General features: G+C 38.8%; 1 protein-coding gene across 1 annotated transcript; it reads left to right on the forward strand.

The window, feature by feature from the left end:
- The first annotated feature begins 12,550 nt into the window (after positions 1 to 12,550).
- On the forward strand, positions 12,551 to 14,989 carry pmp22a (peripheral myelin protein 22a). Its single transcript, XM_058375449.1, has 5 exons — positions 12,551 to 12,710; positions 13,566 to 13,655; positions 13,745 to 13,838; positions 13,929 to 14,069; positions 14,184 to 14,989. Exons 2-5 carry the CDS (start codon positions 13,578 to 13,580, stop codon positions 14,342 to 14,344), a joined length of 474 nt encoding a protein of 157 aa, XP_058231432.1. The 5' UTR covers positions 12,551 to 12,710; positions 13,566 to 13,577; the 3' UTR covers positions 14,345 to 14,989.
- The last annotated feature ends 10,636 nt before the right edge of the window (positions 14,990 to 25,625 follow it).

Consider the following 25,625-nt stretch of genomic DNA (forward strand, 5'->3'; position numbering starts at 1 on the left):
GATTAAATATTTATTGTCAAATTTAGAGGCTGAGACTGTTTAGATTATAAATCCTCGAGGACAGCAATGAAGTAAAACCATACTTGTTTTGTCTTTGACATGCTTTATTGAGCTTTGTAGTCATAAAGTCTAGCTGATTTTTTTTTCTAGAAGCACAGCATGAAAAGTATAACATTTTTACCATGTATGAAATGTATATATGTATGTATGTTAAAAAAAACAGCCAGTGTTGGGTGTTATAGCTCCAGGGTTCCTGGTTCGATCCTGGGCTCAGGTTGCAGTCTATGTGGCATTTTTGCAAGTTCTCTTTGTGTATGCATGGGTTTCCTTTATATTCTCATGGCTTCATTCAATCTCTCAAAAACATGCCCCTAGGTGTCTGTGTGTGTGTACCCTGTGATGCAAAGGGGTCTCAGTGTATTCCAATCTCTGGATGCTTTGTGAATGAATGAATGAATAAGCTGCAAAATATTAAATATTTAGCTGCATATTTCCTGTTTTTGTTGTGCTCTTATCCTGTTTGTTAAAAACTAAGGCTGAAGTCCTTAAATGCACTGTACGGACTGTATATAGTTACTGCTGAGTGTAAAAACACATTGCCTCTCAATCCCCCCACCCCTCACCCCCAATACTGGAAGTGACCAGAAGAGGGCCCTGCTTGTTAACATATGGAATAGATCTGCAGTCTAAAGCCAGATCTGCCGTCCTTTCTCCTGAATTCCATGGCGGGAGCTGCACAAGGCGGCCAGCAGGAAGAAATCTGGAACACATTAAACAACCTGTTAGGCTGGAGATTTTGGACAGAGAGAAACTAGAGAAAGAGGGGGTGGGTTAGAGCTCATACAGAATGCATGATTGTTCATCAACTTCTTTTCCTCCTGCTTTACTTCTACTCCCTTCTCTCTCTCTCTCTCTCTCTCTCTCTCTCTCATTCACTCATGGTCACACATACACACTAAATGCATATACACAAAACCCAACCTTCAGCAGATCCCAGCATAAACTGTAGTCAACAGAGTACTTGAGAAATGTGTCTTGCCAATTTGAAACTTGTTTATTTGGAGACGCTTTGGAGTTGCGTGCACAAGCCGTGACTCTCCAGGTCAAGCCGTGTCTCCCACTATTCTGTTAATGGCCCGATGGCCCAAAATGGATATGAATGGTTTGAGGAACACACAGCGTCATGGATATTATCCAGGCTGCCCTTCCACTTGACTGAATGCCTCTCTTGAATGTCCCATCCACAGAATAATGTACACATTCACAGCCCCAGATGCTCACGAGTGAAAGAAACCCTCTGATATGAGTGGGCAGCAGAGGAATAAGTGGATAGCTGGGAACTATTTTCAACATTCACAACAATACCAGTTTAACAACAGTGCAGTCTGATTCCATCTTGAGCAGAGAAAGAGTGTTAGGTTTAACAGCATTACATTCCTGGTTATAAACTGCAAGAAAGGTTTTATCAGTTGATGTACAGATGTACAAGCCATATGATTGTAGTTAGGTGTTTGACTAGTTTTGACAACAACAAAAAAAACGCTGTTCAGATAATCAGTTGTTTTGTTTTTCCTTCTACTGCAAAACTCAAACCCTCAAAGTATGAAAAAAAAAAGACAATAAAAACCAAATGGAAAAAAAATGTATTACTCCTGCTCGGGCTGTGCCTGGAACCTTTTTCACTGTAGCACTGCTTTTTCCATTCAGCATTTTCCACAGAGCATTTCATCAGAAGCAGTATCCGTTATAGAAGTGCAGAATGAAGCCTCCAGCTAGTTTGTGTAAGTAGATTGATCAATTTAAACACTGACCCCCTGCCCTTAAGCCCGTGGGACTGTGCATGCACATGGATGAGACTGAGGTATCAACACAGCAAGACTTCATCTACGATGATCGAGCCTTACTCCGTTTATTCAAAAAAAAATACATCTCATCTCTTGTCTCATTAATATGTCAGATCTGTGTCCTAATAAGAAAACATCAAGACAAATAGTGAAAAGACAGGAAGGAAAGCTTGGCTCTCTTTCCTGTTGCACAGAAGAGGTTCAGACCAAAAGATTTTTTCTTTCTCCAGCTTGTGTTGCAATATGTAGTTTCCTGTGTAAATCCCACCCTACTGGAAAAGACTCAGATGCACCACTTTAAATCTCCCCACCCTACTCACTTCAATTGCATCACAGAACCCTAAATGGCAAGTATCATATAATAAAAGGCATCAGAATTACTTTAATAGCACCCAGGCTGACATTCACCATCATTTACTGTAGGTCAGTCTCCTACTGCACCTCATAAATATGTCTTTCATAAACTCCTCAACCATAATGCACTTTGAAAATACTTCTACATTATGCATGATGAATTATAGATGCTCCTACTCTTTCCCATGGATATCACTGACAGGATTTCTTTACCTCTCTGAACCTCCTCATCTCCATTACGCTCTATTTATCCTGTATAATTTTTCCAAACAGTACATCCACTGGCCTCCATCATGGATCCTCTTGACTGATTTCACTTGGGCTACTGCCAGACCATACATGATATTTCTCTCCATTTTGATTTTCTTTCCTTTTTTTTCTTCTTCTACTATTCTTCCTAATCACACTTCAGTGTACAAGATTTGATTAAATCTATACCAAAGCCACATATCTGGTAAAAGGTATGGTGCATGTTGTTTTTTTTTTTTTTTACTATTATCCAAACCTTCAGATTCCTCTGAAGGAAAACGTGCATTGCCCATTGGAGGGGCAACGATCAATCTGTGAAACACATAATGCGGCGTCTGTGTATGAAGCGTGCTCTGGTATGTGGTGCGGGTGGATGAGGGACCAGTGGGACATTGGTGTGATGGGGTCAAATCTAGCCAGGAAGTCTGGGATCACTAAGGGTCATTTGCTTTTGGCATGCATTAAACTTTAACCCCTGGAACCCTGCTGAATTTGCCTCCCCTGCTTTTTTCAGAACTGTGCTTTCTATCAGGTATTCTTTATTTGTGTTAAACTAATATTCACAGCAAGCAGTACAGCATGAACAGGACTCGTGATTTCAGCTTGGTTACAGAAATAGATTTGATTTTTGGCTCTGAAAATTTAGAGAGAAATTGAAATTAAAAAGGTTTTAAAATACAATGATGTATTTGTAGATATATGACACAAAGTGATTGGGTTAAACCTTAAAGCTTCTACATGTATAGTTTATTGCTGTGAGTGGATAAAAGCAGTGAACTAAACATGTTTCTCTTGATATTTTAAATACTACACTTTACGAGAAGACATCTCAAAACAATTTATCTATAAATCTGAAAATCTATTGACCAAAACAGCTTCTCTGTGCAGTATCTTGCTGTGATCAGCAGGACTTCTCTGTTTCTAGACTGAGCTGTGGACCCCTCCACCCTCTCCTGAAGCTGCACAAAGCTGTTGCGTGTTGAAGGCTTCACAGTTATTTACACATTTCCAAGGCTCCCTCCCATACGGTAAATCAGAAGTTGTTGTTTTTATATGGGAAACGTCTACTGATGTACACTGAGCGTGAAGCAGGATCTGCGTGCACATTCCTGGTTTAACACTTACACAGTGGCCAGCACATGCTCCCCTGCTGATAATACAGCAAAAAAGAAATAAAGGCCTTTCCGTTATTATCCATGGCTTTGTGTTTTCTTTCTCTGGCTTTCCAGCCTGAGAAGTTCCAGCAACATTGAGGCAGCTTCCAGAGTGGAATAAACGATCAGGATGTCAGTAGAGAGAGCAAGCCACATTGCTGGAGCCTGCTATGTCTCATCTGTGTGGATGCAGTTTGTGTGAACAACTTTCTGAGCTTCTCCTCTTGCTAACATACTTTCATAAGTGAGCTGGATGAAAGAGGGGAAAATCCTGCAGATCCTGGCCGTGTCCGGGGTCGGTGTGTGCCAGACCCGACTCAAACGTGCTCCAGGGTCAAGGGACCTGTTAAAATCACAGAACAATGCATACTGTCAAGCTGCACCCAGCTGGTTAGAGAGAGAGAAAAAAATCCAAGGTCAAGTGTGTGTGCGTGTGTGTGTGTGTACGCGCATTTAAAAGTACAGGAACACGATGTAATTTCCAGACTTCTCATTAATTCTAATGTGATTTAAAACAATCGGATTGCCTCAGACTCCATCTGAACAGTCTTGTGTTTACGTGAGAACAGTGTGCTTATCCTCAATATAATATCAAAAGTGACAATCTGCATGACTCCACATAGCCGTTCTGAGGGAGGACAATTTGTAGGATTAGACTTTTGACACAATTTTGTGCTCACTCCCTTTTGGCCAACAAACAGCCATGACAAGACATTCTCCATTCCCTTCTTTTGCAGTTGTGTTCTTGTCCTGATGTGATGCAGATATGATTTAAAATAATCAGCATGTACTGCAAGTGTGAAAGTTAGCATCCCCCCCATGATTTTTCAACAGCAAAACAAAACAGTTTTTTACATTGTAATAAAATAATAAATAAAAAAATAAAATGTGGGTTATGGAATTAGACAATAATCCAAAATATAATAAAAATGAAAGGAAAAAAAAGTTTTTCAGTCTCCAAAGCAAGATTTGAATGCAACAATTTATAGGTCACGGTTATAGAAATGGCTGAAAAATAGGCAAAGATCCCAAGCCCAAGTAATTGGGCAGTGTTAGAAATGTCAGGAAGAAAAATGAGGCTGAATATTACAACTGAGAGGATCAGAAGTAGTAAGACAAAAAATATGTTAAATGTAAGAACATTTGTGAAACATTGCACACAACCTTGCTGTTTTAAAACACAATTTGTCTTTAAAGGGTGTACAAAATTAACTTTATATTAAACAACCAATACAAAGTAGTTTTATACTATGCTTAATTTGATACACCTTTAAATCTCTCTCTCTCACACACGCTTACACAAAAACATATGGAGACGTGTGTAGATAATATGTGTAGAGGATGGGGGTGGAGGTTGAACACACAATATTACTGGCCTCTGGGACAGACAAGAGGCCCTGAGCACAGAGTTACGCCCCAATACTGCGCTTTCTTGCTCCTGGCCTTATCGAAGACAGCTGTTAGAAGCAGGACGTTTAAGACAGTCCTGTGGACTCGTGTCCCTGCACACTTAAGTATTTTCCCTGCTCCTTTTCCCCCCCAAATTGACACAGTAGCCATAGCTGGCATTGTATTGGTTGGTGTGTATTTAAATCTCTACAGATTGATGTAAAGGCGGCAGGCTCTGTGCTCAGCAGCCTTGTAATAAAGACTACTATAGCAGTCGGCTTCACTATAATGAGAGCTCGCATAAAGAAATTCAAACAAAAACAGCCTCTGGTTTCAATTAAGGATCCTTCCCCCATCATACAGAAGAGGAAGAGTAGAAGGGAAGGGAAAAAAAGCATACTTTGTGGAGATTGGGTTTTCACACAGACTACGGAAGTAAGATATTCACAATATCTGAGTGTTTAGAGCTGGCAGCAATGTCAGAATCTCATCTGGAACGCATAACACCCTCCATTTCATGAGATCTGGCTGCTAACCAAGAATGGGGGCCTGAAAGCTGTATGCATCTGTGTTTTAAATGCATGTGCATCTGTGGAAAAGGTGTGGGTCAAAGCACTGTCAAAGGAAAACTCCTTCCTCTCTTCACTCATTTTCTCTTCATTCTGAATCCTCTCCGATTTCAGTTCCTGCAGATCAGGAAAACAGTAACAATGTGTTTCAGACTTTCTTCCAAGTCTCTAATGCTGCAAATGAGTCAGGAGCATGCATGCTGTATCACCTAAATTGTGTTGCGCTTTCTTTTCGAAAAAGAACGTGCCAAACCACTTACCACAACACGGGGCTTTAAAGATTGAAAAAGTTGTTGTACATGCCAGGAGAAATTTAACTTAGGTTAATACAAAAAGAAAATCGCAGTTGCTCCTATTAAATCTTTTATCTACTTAAGAGCTGTTTATGTCTATGCATGTATACAGTATTGTTTTAGGTATTGTTTGTTTTTGTTTCTGGACTACTGGACATTTCCCATCTGCCTGTGTGTCTAATCAAGAATTGGAAACGTTTTACCTGATACATCTTCCTATGGGGAATGATGGTCACTTAAGGTATCAATATTGCTCCATCTTGAGAATATTAGTCATAAAAATATCTTGCTAATCCTTATCAAGGGTGAGCCACTTAAATACTCATACTGACCGTATGTGTGAGTAAGAACAACTAAAGTGCTGGTGTTGTTTCTATTAAAGATGGAAATCTACTAACTTTTAGATTTTCTTAATGGTGTACTCTGTTGAGGATGAGAAAACTTAAACATAATCAATTTCAGGAGATTAGAAAAAGGAACAATGTGCAAAAATTCAAAGTTATAATGTGTGTATATAAAATGATTATATTAATTATTTACTAAATGCCAGTACTCAACAATAGGCCAGGTGTTTGCTATCTGAGTCAGAGGTTAGTCAACTGGAAAACTACAGCAGTACCAGAAGGAAAATTCCTTTGTGTTATGAATGTAAGAAAACATTGAATATTGAGTCAGGATCAAATCATAAGCTTCTAAGTTTTATAATGTCTTGCATTATAAATATGAATAAAAGACTTCTGGAATGGGACTGAAGGTTTGAACGCTGTTGGGTCATGAGGCAGATACACTTTCCTGTCAAACGTTTGTGGGCGTGTGACCATCACACCCACATGTGCTTTTTGAACATCCTATTATAAACTTAGTTCCCCTTTGCTATTATAATAGTCTCCACTCTTCTGGGAAGGCTTTCTGTTGAATTCTGGAGCATGTATGAGAGAATTTGCCACAAAAGCAGTAAAGTCAGAGACTGATATTTGATGAGGAGGTCTGGGGTGCAGTCAGGGTTTTCTTTCATTTATCCCAAAAATGGTCAGCAGTAGTGAGGTCAGGGCTTCTTGCCAAATCATGTCTTGCCTTGTGCACAGAGGCATTGTCATGCTGGAACATGTATTGGCCACTTAGTTCTAATGAAAGCAAATTTTTATACATACAAACCTAGTTTGTACAAATTCTAGAGAGCTCTAAGTGAAAGTTTCAACCTTACTACAATAACTGACAAAAAAGACCATTGCAAATCTAAGAAGAAAAACAAAAAATAGTAAAAACATCATCAGTGTGGAAAAAATGTAATTATTATCATAGACAGCGTCTGAAGAAGAAAGGGGCCATTCTAAATGGAGGTGGAAACTCATTCCACCACTGAGGAACTGGAATGTAAAAGCAGCTAGATCTTGTGTTATGAGAATGTTTACATGTTTAGATCCTTCTAGACCTCCCACATGCCCTGAAGATGAAAACCTAAGTTGGAGAATAGATTTGTGGTTTCAAATCAGGGTGTGTATATAATATAGTGCAGAACCCTTTAACAACTGGAATACAACACCAAAAGTTCTTAATTTGATTCTTGCTGCAACAGGAAGTGGTATGACCTCAGTAGGGGGGGTCACATTATAGGTTGATTATAGAGGGTTATAAAGCAAATGAGCAGCAGCCTTCCTATTGTTCTGCAGAGAACTGCAGTAATCATGTCTGGAAATAGCTAGAGCTTGACCATGACTATGACACTGTGCAGATCGCATAGTCAGAAAGTCAGCTCTTTTCAAAGAGTCAGAACCAATAAGACGTAACATTGTCTTTCCAACCCCCAAACTGGACAAAGTAATATTTTGACCAGTGATTGTTCGTTTTTGTTCATAGTTCGCCCAACTATGGCTGAAATCAAATTTAGTACAGCCCAGCTTGGGGTGAAAATAGCTACAACATGGTGGATTATGGATAACTTGCAGAGCTGGGCCCCACTGTCAGGTAGAAAAGCACTGTATGTAAAAATAGAAATATATATATATATATATATATATATATGTGTATATATATATATATATATATATATATATATATATATATATATATATATATATATATATATATATATATATGGAGTTTCCTGGTCCTAATGCTCTCACTGTGTGACCAAGTGTGCATGGCTTTTATGTATGCAGTATGCAGAGTGAGACAAAGAAAAAGACAGATGGAAGAATTACTACAAGAACTGAAAGATGATCCAGGGATGAGCTAATCACTTGGCAAGAACAAGTCACACCAGAGTAGAGGAAGCCTCATTCAGGTCAGATAATGTGACCTATTTAATATGAGGCTATTAAACGCAACAGGAGCCATGTGTACTGGTAATAGAAGGAGATAATCAGTCTTCTTCCCCACAAAGATCCACACAAAATGCTAGTAGTACTAAAAAAGAAAATGTAAGAAAAATTTAGCAGTTATCATATTATCAGTAACCCCAAAGTAATAATTATCAGTCTGTAATATAGACAAGAGTGCATGGTTGACATTCATTGAGGACTGTTGCAATCTTGGTGAACTTTGGCTGAGAGTGGATCTCAGACGTCTCTGTTTCAGAGGCTAGAGGCCGGGCAGATGTCAGCTCTGAGCAGACTGCATTCTGTCTGGATTCTCCCCTCCTCTCCTCACCAGGCAATAGTCAGATGACCCCTCTGAGTGTGTTCACTCAAACCTGCTATAGGGGTGTGTGCTGATGACACAGTCTCAAACAGGAAGCCACGGCTAATGACTAGCAGACGGTGGAGGTAATTGAAGTACAAGGATCTGGCTTTCATCATGGCCTGTGACTGTGATTTGTTTGGGTATTATTCCTGATCAGTCTGGGTGAGGAAGAGAGCTTGAATTAAAGATCTCACACTCAAGATCTGACAGGTTTTCCCTCCTAAAAATCTCACAGATTGACTAAATGGCTTATATCTACAACCAACGTTGAATCACATTTGATCATTGCACAACTCAGCTGCAGAAATGCAGGCAGCTGCTGTGTTGTGTAAAGTGTGCAACTAAGACTTGGCACAGGCTTGTGAGAACTAAAGATAATGTCCAGCATCCAAAGCAACAGCAACAGTGAGAGGAATTCATAGGGCTTTCTTTTTCTAACCTCAACACTAGTTTGTCTGTGTGTGTGTGTGTGTGTAACTGAGAGAAAGTTTGAACGCCACCATTTTAGTATGTGACTGCCCAATGCTTTCACTAAGGCTGCTTTGGGGCCCCTTTGGCTCCGCCTTTGAGATCTGTGGCCTGTTATCTGATAGTCACTAAGTGGCGAAACATAAACAGAGAGACAGAGAGAAAGAAAGAGAGGGAGAAAAAGAGTTCAGTGATTTCAAAGAGAGGTTCACTTTCATTACAGGAACTATGCAAAGTCAGGAAAATAGTAAGTAAGGAAATCAAGGACAAATGAAGAAAGACAAAACTGCCAACAAAGCATTATCATTTTTCATGCTAAACAGCTGTTGTAACTTTTTGATTTTTTCAGGTACAGAAAGATGGATGTGCTATGCAAACCTAGGAGTTTACCAGTCCATCATTTTAATGTTTACATCCTATCAGAGGAAAATGTGTCCCAAGAATCCTAAGAATCTTTATGGCATCCCACTCTCTAAACTTCACAGCAAATACAGTGTAAAGAAATATAAAAATCTAAGCAGTTTCAGAGTAGCGACACTTCAGAGTTAGTGCTCATCCACTTCATTCCATGGACATACACTGACATGACATAATTCTTCCCTACGCTTAAAGAGTTCCTGGCTTCTAACATTCCAGTGATCACTCGGTAGTGGGTGTCACCATTCCACTCCTCTTACTACCAGCCCATGTGAGGTTCCCGCTGCAGCTGTCTCAACCAGATGTGCCTGCAGTTGGCCAGCGGAGGCCCTCATTCCCTCTGATCACGTGAACTTGTGACATTACTGAATGATTCTGCATACGGAAATGTTTAGGCCAGCATAATTAATTTTTATGACATTAGAGATGTAGTATTTATTAAGCTGGAGCCACATGGTCTGGCTAATCTACACTGCCAAATGGATTTGTTGTTGCGTACTGCTCAGAATCAACCTCACACTTAGTGTCTAAACACATGGATGTATTTACAATAGATGTACGACCTAACTTTAAAGAAAAGGCAGCTTCATGCAGATGGATGAAAGTATACTATGACACATTCTGTCCATACATAAACATGTCTTTACTGATCACATCTGTGCTAGAGAGTGATTTTTACATTACATTATAAAGCTATAATGTCAGTATCAACATGGGTCTGACAAAAAATCAGAATAAGTGTTCATAAGTGTTCATGCAGTTAATAATCACAATCCCCATGGCCATTGGATGTGATATAGCACTAAGGCCTAGTCTTCACAAACACTGGTAAGCATCTCCATCTGCACTGAAAAGTTAACACTAAAAAATCTTCCCTTTCAATTCCATTTCTTGTGATGCTGCATTTTCGATTTCACATTTGACTGCTTTGTATCAAATACAAATAAAACTGAGGCATAAACTGTTCAAAACAAACAACGCAGCACAAGGTATAAAAATGGTGGTTTAAACATCTCACATCTCAGAAAGGTCAGAAAATGGCCATTTTTTCACTGCTCCAAGACACAGTGACGCCATCACCCTGAAAGTGGTGTCACTTCATGAAATAATGTTTCATGAGATAATGATTACTTCATTTACACTGGCACTGAATTGCAGTCATTCAAAGTACTTGTTAAAATTCATTAAAACTTGCTGTGGAGCAGCACCAAATGGATCAACAAACATCAAACCACTAAGCTAGAACAATTTGCATTCCTACTCTACTGTCCATGACAGTAAACAGTGGGATTTGAGATGGGCTGTGAGATACAATGGAGCATAACATGTGCAGTGATTCACTCTCAACTCTGCACTCAATTCATCTCCTACAGTGTACCACCAAGGGAGCAATGAGCAGATCACCCACAAAGGGATATTTATATTTATGGCCCTTTTTTGCCACCTGCTTGCACTGAGTCAGAGCACAGCAAAGTTATTGCCCTACTGCAGCTGCTAATGGTCATCCGTCTCTCACCCACAGTCCTCCATTTGTGTCCAGGCTGTGGATTCAGAACTTAGGCAGAGTTAGGTCTTAGAGCCAAACCACAGATCAGGGCCTGACTCCAGAACATGGCTTCACCACTGTATTTACAAACACTGCTCCAGCAAGAAGGAGTGACAGAAACGCCTTACCATGGTGCTCTGAAAACTGTGGGGTTGTATTGCACAGGACAGTTACAGTGTTGCCAGGTCCGTGGTTATCCTGCAGCACTGGGCCATGTTTGAAATGCAACAGATTGCAGATTGTTAAGATGAATTTCACTGCAATGACTAAATGTATATAATATTGCACATAATGCATGTGCAGTGATTGTGATACAAACAGTTGCATCAATCAGATACATAATCAGTTACATACCAACATTATTGGATTCTATACAAAGCCTGAAACACTGGATTAGCAATGGATCAAACGTAACATGTTTTCCAAAACAAATACATTTAACACAAAATACATCATAGTGATTCACCCAACACAGATCTTGCATGTAAACACAGTCAGATATCAAAAGTAAATTCATAAGAAGTCTACTTTTAATGCATGAATAAATTTATGCATCAATTATTTGCTCTAATCATTTTTACACCTGGTATCTTAGGTGTAGATTTTCACGTGTTGTTTCTGTGCCCATCCGGGTTTTCCTCCAGGTTCTCCAGTTTCATAAAAACATGCAACTTGGACTGAGTGACTGAATGTGGCATCCCATCCACACCGTATTTCTCCCCCTTACCCAGCGTTCCTGCTATAGGCTACAGATCCACCTCAATCCTAGACAGGTTAAAGGATTATATTCATACCTATCTCAGACGAAATAAGGAGATTTACTGCTTTTATTGTTCATTGTATTGTTTTATGTTACTTTGTAAATATTTGTAACACTGAAGGAAATTTACAAGATTTGGAAATGTTTTTCCTTTTGTCATGCAGACCTGGTAACCTTGCATAGAGTGAAATTCTTTACTTCGTTGCACAATGAATTATATTCATTCCCTAAAAAAAAATGAATGAATAATCAGCTTTCTGCCTCTGTAGTGAGTGCTAGAGCATGCACAGATAAGCTTTTGCCTTATTTGTGTTTCACGCTTTACAGCATTTGAGTAAAACCCACAAAGAATAGTGAACATGGTGTAAACATGGCGGGGTTGTGAGTCACTCCTTCACAATCCTCGTTGTGCACGAGGGGTCTGGCAAAGTTTAAGCTCAGCTCTCCCACCCCAGCTGTCGGAGTAAATAGGGGTGTTGTTACACACGCCGGCATTCTGGGCATACCGCGGGGCCACTGGGAGGGGCACGAGCACGCGCGCGCGCGCTCACACACACACACACCGCTCAATAACTTACTGTCTTCAAAATTGCATGCACGCGCGAATATCTTGAGCCAAACATGAACCAAACAAAGCATTAGACTTGTAGTCGAATAAAACAGTAAACACTGTTCACTCAATGCAATCCTAAAAGTTTCCGTTTCGTTCTGTGGGCCGCTCATAAAGCACCAAAACACTGTAGTAGCGCCACTCATGCAGTCACGTACGCGTGTGTAGAGGCAGAGAGACGTGTGTAGTGACGTAAAGGCGCTCAAAGGGCGGTGTTCTCACGTTCCTGAAAAAAAAAAAAAAGGCGAAAGAAAATCCACATCTGGAATCCAGAGCCCGTGGTTTAGGGGAATCTATACTAGGATCTCGTAGTAAAGGTAGCTCGGTGTTTTTGCTCCCGCTTTAACTCTTTTCAAGGATCCTTCACTCCACCTCGTAAGTTGTAGGGTTTTCTTTTTTATTGTACACTTTGAGCCAAGTTTTAACTTTAACATGCGTATCTGAAGGATTATCAGCATCGCAGGAGTGGGGATTTGGGATTTACCGTTACTTTTCATCATGGAAGAAACTTTCTACGTCATTAATAGTTTGTTTACATTTTATCGTAGTAGGATATCGTGTGTGAGGGTTGTTTTTTATTCATCCTTTTAGCAAATTAACAACTTTTCTGTCGTTTGCATTGTACATGTGAGTGGGGCATGCTTAGTTTAAAATTGATGGGCTACCTAGAGCCCACGCCCCAATTTCTCCAAAATCTATACTTATAGTGTGAACGAAAACAACCAGTTTGATTTTGAACCTATTTGGTTAAACTAGAAACGAGTTTTTATGCTATTTTACATAATGCTGATTTGTACAAGCGCATATTTCATATTTAGTTTTTTTTCTATTTACTTTTTTTTGTAAATAGTGCGACAAAATGTAAATTTACAAGCCTGGTTCATCATCCGCATCTTTTCCAAGGTAAACGGATGTGTCTTTAATGGTTAACCCCATTTCAGCGATTTTGTTTCTCCTCTTTGTGTGTTACTGTAATGTAGACGTGCAGCGAGTTTTTTATTTCGAAGTACACACTGACATCGTCTTGCGATAGTGAGAACAGAGCGCCTCCTGCTGTCCAGATAATAAACTTCCTGTTAAAAAAAAAAAACCTTTTAAACACCAGATGGTAGACACTGCTGGGTTGATGTTTATCTTCTTTAATGCACACCGTCCCAAATCACATATTAATATCTTATTAAATATTCTGCTACTTCTGTTTGTTTGTTTGTTTGTTTGTTTTTGCCTCAGATTAACGCAACCATGCTGGTGGTCCTGATTGGAACAGTCATTGTGCACCTTCTGGATCTGATTCTGCTGCTCATTTCTACATCTGTGAACGTGAGTATATGTTTCTTGCACCATATGTGTGTTTATGGTTTGTAGGTTATTTACTGAACAATTAATATGGCTGTATTTCTTAAATCAAGGCATGGAGGACGTTTAATTCAAAGAGTTATGACCTCTGGTATGAGTGCACAGCAAAAAACGGACGATATGAATGCAAAAATGCCGAAAATGCAGGTAGGCAGGACACTTAACCTAAATAAATAAACAAATAAATAAATAAATTTAAGGAATGCAAATTTTTGATCTCTAGGTTTGTTATTTTAGATTGGTTGCAGGCAGTACAGGCTCTGATGATCTTAGCCACAATCTTCTGCCTGCTGTCCTTGATCATATTCCTTTGGCAACTCTTTACCCTGAACAAGGGAGGCCGGTTCTTCTTCACTGCCATCTTTCAGATCCTCTCCAGTAAGTATTCCAATCAGATTATAGATACATGCTGATGCTGGGAAAGAAAGTGATAGTTTGAGATAGAATGGTTGTGTCCTATCATTTCCCTTTTTCTCTCGCTTGCTCTTGCAGGCCTATTTGTGATGAGTGGAGCTATAATCTACACAGTGATAAGGCCGGCAGACCCGGATGATGGCCACTCATTCGGCTTTGCCTTCGTGCTAGCCTGGCTGGCATTCCCTCTTACTTTGATAAGCGGCCTCATTTACATCATTCTGAGGAAGAAGGAATGAAGGGTCAGCAGAGAAATGCCCGCTGTCATCACTGAGAATGACACTCAGTCCACAGACCCAAATGGCCTTTTTTTCACTGGCTCGTATAACAATGTGTGCCATATGTGAGATCAAGCAAAAGTGACAAATCATGAAGATCAAACTCAATGACGACTCAGTGAGGATGAGTCTGTGGCTTGTGATACTATTTATATCACTTTTACATAGTGTTTGTACATATGAATGTCAAATCCTTGTTGATGAAGACCCATATTTTGAAGCTGTCCCCAAAGAAGACAGAATAATGATCATTTTTATCCTTGTGTGTTTTACGCCATGTCTTGTATCTAATAGAAGTACATTCTTAAAATCCAATTTCACAATGATTGTATGACGAAATTGTGCTTATTTTTTATGTGATAAACCAAAAAAAATATATATATAAAAAATTGTTCTGTTCATATTTTTAAATAGTGAAATGGTGCTGTTTTTGCCTTCAATTAATAACTAGATATACCTATAATTCTGTTCAATTGAGCAAAGCTATTTTACATTGTGTATTGTATGTGTGCCAAAATATCCATACAAAAGCTAACTGTTTTTTTTTTTGTTCTGTATGCTTTTAATAAGATTTTTAAAAATAAATAAATCAATCAATAATATGTACTTTCCCGCCTGATTTTGATAGGCCACCAGGGGGCATCAAGTGCTCTATTGAGTGTAATTCTTTGCATGCCTTTACTATAATCTGTTGTATCCAGCCTCTATTAAGATGACAGTTAAGCCTGCAACTGTAACGAATTAAAGGTAGCAAACCTTCCTCTCATGGGATACTAGAGAGAATTAAGTCATATGTTACATTTTTCTCTTAATGGGAGGAAAAGTCTGATGTTGCTGAGTAGCTGAGTGCTGTTATATGAGCAGCACGGTGGTGCAGAGGGTAACATTACTTATTTACAGCTCCAGGGTTCTTGCTTCCTATGTGGATTTTTACAAAATTTTGTCATGTAACTACCTTCAAATTCACTTTAGGTCTTTGTTACTTTCTGATTTATCTCAGAAGGCTTTATTTGTGTGCAAGGTTTTGCAATTAATGTGGAATGTGCTCATTTACATAGTGTACAGTATGAAGACATGGTGAAAGGCTTTAAAAGTCAACCTACAGGGGTTATACTGGCCAATATAATTTGTGTTGGATTACATTAAGTAAGTGCAGAGTACAAAAATACACAATTTGTGTGCATCTCGCTGGTGTCTTTGTGGTCCAGCCAACGATACCCAGGGTAATGTTGGCATACCACCACAAAGGACCAATCAAATCCATCTGGAGTAACAGTCGATGCAAGAGGAAGCTGTCTGAAAGGAATGTTCGAGTACTAAACCGGATTGCATCCGAAAAAACAAAACACAACAGCTGCCCAGCTCACTGCAGAATTAAATTCATACCTCGACTCTACTTTTTGCACCAAAACTGTTTATTGGAAGCTCCACAGGTCAATGTTCATGGTCAGGCTGCTTCCAAATCCAAATGTTGGTTTCAATAGTGCCAGCAGTGGGAATCTTGGGCTGTGGACAATGTGAAACATGTAGTGTTCTCTCTGATGAGTCCACCTTCACTGTCTTTCCAACATCTGGAATATCCATGTGGAGAAGCCCCAACGTCTCTCCATGCCAGGAAACATTTAACTCTAGCAGCATCACATAGTGACCTGGCTATTGTTCTGCAAGAAGAATGGCACAAGAAATGGCTACTGTGCAGGACTTGTATCTGTCAATCCCAAGATGATTGGATGGTGTATTGGCCGCAAAAGGAGGCCCTGCACCATAGTAATAAATCATTGTTGTCTAAAATCAGGTGTTTCAGTTTCGTTGACTTTTAAATTATTACAGCAATCATGCAGTAATTAGATAATTAGCATAAACAGATTATTTCCTATTCTGTATATAAAATATTAAGGAGTTATTCGTAATTCTTATGAGGTTTAATAAATGTTTATGAACAAATACTAGATTGTATTTCTTATACAATTTCATAAATAATGAAATTATGCACAATTAAAGATAATGCAAAAGAAAAGAAAATGAAAATGAAAGAAAAATGCCTTAACATACAGATTAACTGGGTGGCCCAGTTATAAGAAAACTATTGTAATAGCTTTTTAATGACTTTTCCTTTTGTTTTCTTTTTAAAACAATTCATTCATTTAATTAAAACCTTATTGAATTAATTCAACAGACACGGACCCTGGAGCCTAAACTATTCTCTGACATCCTTTTCCAAGCTCAGAAAAATGCAGATGAGTGACAAAATGACAAACCTGGTCGTATCAAGGCGAACAACAACTAAACAACAAACAGATCTGCAGAACATACAGAACAAGATATTATCAACAAAGCTTGACATAAATGCTTTAAAACCCAAGGTACATTTCTTATATCACCACAAGATGGCGACAGACTATTAGCCAGGGTCACAGGTTCAATCCTGAACTTGGGTTCCTCTTTGTGTGAAGTTTTGCATGTTCTTACTTTATTGTTTGTTTGGGTTTCCTCTGTGTTCTCTGGTTTCTTCCACTGGCCAATAACATGCAGACTGGCTAGGCTAAATTGCCCCAAGGTGTGAATGAGAGGGTGGTTGTCTATCTAGCCACAACCCTGAGGATAAAGCAGTTCAGAAGAATGAATATTAGAATGAATATTAGACAGTGGTTACATGTTTTAGGTAGGCATGTTGAAATAATAATATATATCATTATGTTGTTTTCTTGAGTATTTGACATTATTTATTTCACTGAGTTACGGGGCATCGCTAGGCCCATTTTACTGGGGCATGTGAACTGTGTATGTCGTAACTGGAGCCCTTCACACACACCCAGCTGCTTGCATCAGTGTGTGTTAGGAAAGAAGACGTACAGTAACAGGGTATGTCTGAAACTGAAGAAAGTTTTAAAACAATAACTATTTTGACTATTTTATTACTGCCTCCTGTAAATATCTGAAAGCTCTTTTTATCAAGCAGAGGTAGAAAAACAGAGCAAAGATGAGGGTGAGAGAGGAAAGATGCTAAGTTACTAGTAATAAAACAAACTATCAAACTACAGTAAGTTTGTTCACCCTTTTGTAGGTCTGTGGCTGGTTGCAAAATATACCTAGGTTCTGCCCTTAACTTTGGAAACAAGGAACAAGGAAACAAGTAACGATTAGCATGTTATTAACTTGCAAGGTGCAATACATATATTAACAACACAAAAAGCAAAGAGCAAAACTGTTCCATGAATAATGGTGTTTATTTACTAATGGTAATATGTTTAACAGTACAGTGTGTAGGTGCTCAGATTTAGCTGTTTTGATGTAGGTACAGAGAGCTGAATGTCACAATGGGGCACGACAGACTTCACCATCATGCCGTCTTATCAGTTGAAAGGGAGGAGCTCTGTAAATTGAGTCACAGTAAAGTGATTGACCGTTTTGCAAAAATGAAACAAAGATGGTACAGTTTAATGCTAATTAATTCATTTGGGACATGAGATGCACTGAGCCAACAGGAGAATACATTTTGTTTACTGTTTTACTACATATGTACTTAAATTGATGTTGTTGTCTTAAATAAATGCTCTTTAGTTTACCATTACAGTGTTATTTCTTATATTTGTGTAATGTGGAGTACATACATTAGGCATTCAAGAAAATTTTGATTGATGGGGGTCCTGTGCACCAGTAGAAATTTATGCCTAGCAACACCCCTGCTCAATTACAGCAGAAAGACTGATTAAATATAAAACTAAACATCATAACTATAAAATAGAAATAAAAGTTTGTTTTTATAGAGAGTAGTTTGTATCACAGTTTACATGCTTCTAAATATGGTGACTGACCACATGAAACCTCTTTCTCTGACTTTTAAGTGCGAGTCAGTAATATGTTTATCAGTGCAAAAACTTCACAGATGATCTGTTAGATTAGACATACTATTAAATTAAACGTACTATTAAATGTTTAATTTGGCTGTATGACGCAAAAAGAAGAAAGTAGATGTGCATTAAATCAATAATAGTGGAAGCTCATAAAATAATAACGGTTCAGTTTGCAATAGGTTTCAATGCCATCATTGTTTTTTTCTATCAATTCACAGCTTTTTTTTTTTTAGCACTCTACAGCACAGCTGATTATTTTTCCCTTATTGTCCAGTAAGTTTGACATCATTCAGTGCTACATACAGAAATAATAATGATAAACATTTAGGACTTCTGCATGGGTGTCATTTCACAAAGTGGCATGATGTTCCAGTTTAAGACTATGTACAACTCATGGTATCAGTACAAGAGAAAAATGTAGTAAAAAAAAAAAAAAAGTCTTAAAACTGTTGTCAGTATTTATTTAGATTAGTGTATAAATGCTTTTAAAGCTGTTACACATCATATCTTTGTCACGATAAACAGCTCTATCACAGAGGAATGATATGCCTAAGAATATGGTATTGAATGTTTTTCCTTCTTACTTATTACTAAAACAGCTAAAACCACCTTCTACACTTCCAAATCCAAATTTGTACGACAGCACTTGACATATTGGGAATGTCAAGAAAAACTCAGGGGGCTCATAATGGTCTCACAGCTCCATTTCAAACGTGGTTAACCTTAAGGGTTATTTATCACTGCCAGGGTCATGGAGGGACAGCCAGTATTTACAACAGGATGTACAGCCCCTCATCTGGGACAAGACAGTGCAGGGTGAGGAGGATATTGTCCAGCGTTTGTGGACACAGCTCTCCATCTCTGCTTTGCCGAATGACCAGCACGAACCAATGCTAGTGTTACTCATTTTGTTTTCATCCTTCAACCTGAACATGTAGGCATAAATTAACTGGACAAGATGTTGTGGATTAAGAGGATCAAGTGTTATGTTGGTCCTACTCACCTAGCACCATGCATCAGCTGATAAAGGCCACAAAACAAGTGTCTTCATCCAGACGAGGGAGCGTCCCCTCGCTTTCTTTCTTTAGATTGGCCATCTTTTTCATCCCAGGCGACCGTCTCCAGGAACAAAGGCAGACTCTTTAGATGGGAGTAAATGATGGAGAAAATGGGGAAGCTGGGGATATTCAGGCCCAATTTCAACATGGCTATAAATCTCCCCAAAATCAAAGCACAGCCCCCACCCGAGCCCCTCCGCAGCCTCTTTGTGGTGCTAATACACATTACAGTGCGGCTGGCTGCTCTCTTTGACTGCTTGGGTGAAGAGACCTGGCCCAAGCTGCAGATGACGCCTTTGACCCCTGACCTTAGTGCTTAAATTGCTACTAGTGTGACTGACAGGCCTTCTGACGGATACAGGAGTCTCTCTGCTCTCACTTCCAGCTTCAAGGAAATGCCTAGGCAAAGATATATTAGTAAAAGCAAAGAGCTAAGAAATGAGACAGAAACCAAAGGATCTGTCAGGAATGTACTGATACCAGAGTTTTTCTTTCCTCAAAAGCTCACATTCTAACAAAAACTATGACCCAGTAATGCTCTCTGAGAAGAGGCTTTTTCAGAAACTCTAAATAACCCATCTAATGCACTCGTCTCACTCCTCTCGCTTTTCTTTCCTGTGACCTCTTCCCCTCTTGGTTTAGTTCTCAAGTCAGGCAAGCTAGAGGAGCACAAAAGCTTCAACCACGCTCAGCTAAAGTGAGTGATAGTCATGGAGTCGATGTGTTAGCTTGTGCTAAACTTTCTAAGCTGATTTAAGCCTTCAGTTCCCTGAAGTTTTTCGTCTATAAGGAATTAAAATAAGCAACACAGTCAGTTAGGACTTCAGGACTTCTTAACCTAAATATTGGCTTTCTAACTTTCTGGTATCTTTAGGAATTACCACATAAACTCTTAAAAGCACTTGTTTATGTAGTTTTGTACACTCAGTTGCCAAGGTCTGTATGATTTCAACATCAAAACACTTACATACCTCTACTACTCGTGCTCTTCCTAAAAGCTTTTACATTTGCTTTTCAACTATCTACAGTCCCTCACACAATTACTGGCACCTTTCATGATCCAAAAAAATGGACATATATATGTGAACGTAGTAGGACTTTTTAACACAATACTGTAAACATAGAAAACCCTGGTTCCACAATAATTGTCCCACCTCCCATAATGAATGTATTGACTTGAAACACCTCCCATGGATTGAATTAGAGCATTTTACTAAATTTTTTAACAAGGTAAGAGATACTTGATCCATTTCAAAAGTGCAAAATCCATAATATATTTTTAGGCCTGTGTATGTGGACTGCCCTTTGATAGTCACACATAATGCTATTTTTAGTTGTGCTGAAACTGTGCAAACTAATTTTTGCTTGAAGGCAACACTAGTTTGTGGAGATTGCAAAATCTTAAAGAGAAACAATTTTCATGGAAGAATATCTGAAATTATTTACGAAATTTACAGGACTATTTAAATGATTGTGATTGTGATTATGATTGCTGGTTCATAATTTTAGGCCATTTTCTTAAAGTGTTCCAATAATTATGATGTTGACTGTTATAGGTGAGCTCTGTGACTCTAATCTCTAAAACTCTTAAACTATTGCCTCTAATCCTGAGCTTGCAGGCAGGGACATCTTCATTACCATGTCTTAAGCCTTCATGCTTGTGTCTAATTACAGATCTCTTGTCTCTTTCATTTTCCTTCACTGTATTCTTAGTGTGGGGCCACATTTCAACCTCAGTGGTTGAAAAAGAATTATACTCATTATAATATTAGTGGTTTACCAGATTTTTGGATACACAACGAAGTTTCATTTTGGGACACCAGAAAAAGAGTTTTGCATTTTGCTCCCTGTGTAGTGTTCACTTGTAGTTGATTCTTTGCACGTCATATGACTACACATATGCATAATTATATGGCAGTGTTTGGACACAATGTCTGGTAAATAGACTGGTCAGAGTTCATGGCTCTACGTCTCTGTATTAAGCGAAGGCTATCATGCCTAACCATCATCAAGTTAAACCAGTTCGATTAGCTTCTTCTCTAACAGACGTCTGATTAAATAGAGGAAAACCAATAAAGGTCAGTGCAGGTTCAGCTAGTTTAACCCTGCTGACCTCAGTTAGAGCCTTTGGTGTACTTGTGGGTTTGTTTGTTTTAGTCCTCGCTGGACCCCTTGTTTTAGTGAGTAATGAATGATCAGTGGCCCGAAAAGTCTGATTCACCCTTAGATAAATGAGAGCTTGCATTACACCTAGCAAACATTTTAGCTCCAAGATGGATGGAAGCTTTGAAGAGTGCAGCTCATACGTATCACTTGACAGCACACAGGCTTCAGGTAAACACTTATAGAAAGATACTTCCTCTGGGTATCCGCTGGCAGCACAATCAGACAGGCTCATCCCCCACTAGCACAACATTGAATTTGCTATTAGTGTCAGCTCTGCTTAGACAGATTGGACAAGTCTGTATTAAACTTATCTCTCTATCTTCCAAGTATGTTTCCCATTGAATGAGATATAAACAAGAAAGAGTGCACAACCACCACTGTCTGATTGGATCTGATCTACCCATGGTGTTATCTCCCACAGCCATCCCCCCATCCTCTCGTCCTGCAGGTTAATTGCCTTGCAGTAAGCTTCTAATCACTCCTGACTAAAAGCAGGAAGCTTATATCTAGGACTTCTTTCTATCTCAAACACTCTTTTAGTGGAACATTTTTATAGTCATTTTAAGTGCATTTCACAATCCAGACAGATGGACAGAATACCTCAGATGCCCTCGTTGAGGTTAACAAGAGGCACTGAGAGAAGAATGCACACTGTAAAAGACTATAGACAGATGTTAATGGTGTATTGGGTAACTGGTGCATTTGGACTGAGCTGTGTATCCCTGTAAAACAGTTAAAAGCCTATGAGATGCAAACAAATGATTTTGCAGAGGCGGGAGAGAGCCAGGGATGAGGGAGGGGCAAAAGGTGAATAAAAGTTTAAGATTAAACTATGACTAAGAAACATCTTAGTGTAAAAGAAGGCTTGCATCATTTTTCAGTTTGCTTATCTAGATCTAAATTTCCTCATGTGCACTCAAGAGAGAGTTGCACAGACAAATCCCTGAGCACTTTTACATAACACGTCAACATGATGCAATTCCCATGCTGTTAATGATAACATCTTATTAGTGTTTTATGTTGGTGTGGGTGTTTTGCAGCCACTAATCTTCAGTTTAATAATGTTCCTGTCCTTTGCATGGATCATGTGGATCTGATTGAGTGTCAAATGGTCTGGAATCTAGTGTGAAATCCTAATGTGGATTAATGACCTGAAATTAGAACAACTTCGTTAGATCGTTTCTGCAGATATCCTTGTAGTCAGCATGCAGTTTATGTAATGTTCACCTCAAGTTCAAAGAGTAACAAATATAAAAGCACTTCATGTCCCGGGGCATAAATGAAGTGTGTTTTGAATTAAGTAATGTGGGGGATAGAAGAAAAAAAACACAGAGAGAAAATACATGAATACTTTCTTATTTTTCTTGTACAGCCTTGAAGACTGACTTATGCATTCACAACAAGTTGCTATAAATAATGAAGACCACTTCAAAGCCTTTTTACTCATGAGAATGTCAGTTCATACGTCACATTCCATGTTCAGGTAATCATCTATTGAAATATGCCCGTTTAACTCCTGAGCTATTAACTCCTGACTGCACAAACTAGCTTTTATCAGTAATGATAACAACTACATGTCTCGACAAAGACTTACATCATTATGCTCTGCCAGGTCAGAGCTACATGGTTTGTGGTTCACCAGAAAAATCTTTATGACATTTAATTATCATTTTTACAACAAAACATGGCCACACCTAATAGCAGTGGAAAGAGGTGAAGTAAGTATGGTTAAAAAAAAAAGAGGCCTAACACTATTGACAAAGCTTTAAATCTTGCATGCAGCATGACAATTTTGAGTCTTGCCCATGGCTAGATCAGGAACTGTAACAGAAAGGAAATTGTGAGACGGTATGTGAGTTCAATGTGTAACAGGAAAATGACATAAAATCTTAACATTCCCAGAAGCTTAACACTGTCAATCTTTTAGAATAAGTCAAAGAATTGTTCATAGGTTAAAAAGGTGGCATGAAGGCCACTTCTAGGGAAGGGATCATTTAAAGATTTAAAAGATTTAAAGTTAAATGTCTTATTTTGAAGCATTTTCAAAAACAAGTCTGACCGATAGTAACTTCTGATTAGAAGGACTCGCCAGGTTCCTGGAGCAGTTTCAGTTTTTGACATTCTCCATGACCTGAAACAGATGCATTTATTATCAAAGCCCCTTTTGTTTTTCAGTCACTTATTGTTAATAAGGAGTTCAAAACCCATGTCTTCTATGCAGTAGTTGCCATCAGTGTCACCATCAGAGTAAGTTAATAAACTATTTGACCTTGAACCTGAGGTCACACTAAATGGCCAGGCAGTTGAGATGAGACTTAACTTGAGCTTTCCTGTCTTCCATCATACTGTTAGACAAAGGTTGTCTGCTTGCCTTGCCTCTTTGCTGTTTTGTGGTGCCACAATAGACCACTTGTTTTATACTCTTAAAAAGAAAGACGAATGATTTTTGCCTTTAAACGTTGCAGGTTTTACTTCAATCAAATCAAGTGTTCCCCTTTAGGGTTCAACATACAGTCTTTAAAGGTTCCTCCAGAAGAACAAACCAGAAAAACTAGGTTTAATAAACTTAATCTTCTCTTTAAAGGTTTTCTGGATTCAACTATAGTGCTATGACTTATGGTGCAGTGGGGACAACAATGAGTTTGTAAAATGACATGGTAGTTTTTTTGTTTTTTTTTATCTTGGTATGGACCTAATTAAACCAGTTGATTTCAGTCATTCATTCCAAATATAAGCAACATGCTCAGTACTGTATGCTTCACTTGGCTTCCCTTGCAATTTACAGTCTACCTCTTGAAATTTACAGCCATAACTGAGAGATGCTGGTGCCTTATGAATGGTAGGACATGCAGAAAGGATTATTTCAGTGCATCCTCTCTTGTCAATATTTGGTTTGAAAAAAATCACAATTCATTCACAAGAGTCACTGGTTGAATACAATCTAAGTTTCTCACTTAAGGTGTAAAATAATAGGGTGCCATCTTTAAAGGAATAGAACAAAAAGAGTAAGCTCTGCATCCAATGCAGTATTATTCTTCCCACTTTTCTGTTGGTCTGCAGTAAATCAGACTTCCTCTAAAAGATCAAGGCACTGCTTTCACGCTCTGATGCTTTTCTGTCGCCTTGTACCCCCACTATCCGTCTGTATGTTCCACCTGCGGGGTCAAAGTGAGTTTCCTCCTGTCCAGGGTTCTTAGTTTATGTGGTGCACCAACCATTCCTTTGGAGATAAGAGTCTTGAGGAAGACAAACAAACCCCTAAGTCCTCCTGTCATACGCTGGACTGAACAAAAAAAAAAAAAGCATAGAGGATAGATCGTGGGTATGTGTTTGAAGATTTGGGTGGAGCTATGGGTCATCTAACAGGCTTTATCTACTTAAGGTTTTTTCTTTCCTAACTTTTTACATCATCACAGCAGTCCCACCATGCTGTGTTGTCACGAATAGCTACAATAAGTGTGGTTTGTGTACATGGACTAGCTAGATTACCATTAAAATGATGTGTGCACACATACACATTCTTTTCATAGGCTCTGCTTTTTGTATCCCAGAGCATTAGTTTAGAAAGGTTAACTGTTTCGCAGTGAGCAGATGGACTGACATCTTTTCACACTCCAGTGACTTCTTGTGAAAGAGTAGCACCCTGTGTTAGATGGAGCTACGTGAAGAAATTAGCACCCGCTTTGGGGCTCCAAAATAGTACTGAAACACTTCACTGAAAACTTTAGTGACTCATGTCTAAAACTTTTTGTAACATCTATGGAGATTAGCCATACTACAAAAAAATTATGATAACGGATTTCAATGGTAGACCTGTTTTTCATATCCCAGGGGCACGGGCCAGCCAATAAATCAATCAGATTAGAAAAACACCAGCCACGATTCTCACAAAATGCTCTAAAATTCAAAGTCTTCCCCCAAGCAAATGCATCATTTTCACAAACGCAAACTAGAGAGTCACTGAAATAAATCTGACCTTCTAAGAAAACGGAGACTTTATAGTTACGTACAAGCATATGTAGCTATGCTTACAAGACTCTGCTCAGCAAACCATATGCTCTTTTTCACAGGAAAGGGACATGGTTAGTGGACACATATCACACACCCAGTCCCTCTGCTGTGGTCCTGGTTTGTCAAGTCCACTCCTGCTGCTGTGGTTTTGTG

The sequence above is a fragment of the Hemibagrus wyckioides genome, linkage group LG02 (genome assembly GCF_019097595.1).
Source record: "Hemibagrus wyckioides isolate EC202008001 linkage group LG02, SWU_Hwy_1.0, whole genome shotgun sequence".
Classification (NCBI taxonomy): Eukaryota; Metazoa; Chordata; class Actinopteri; order Siluriformes; family Bagridae; genus Hemibagrus; species Hemibagrus wyckioides.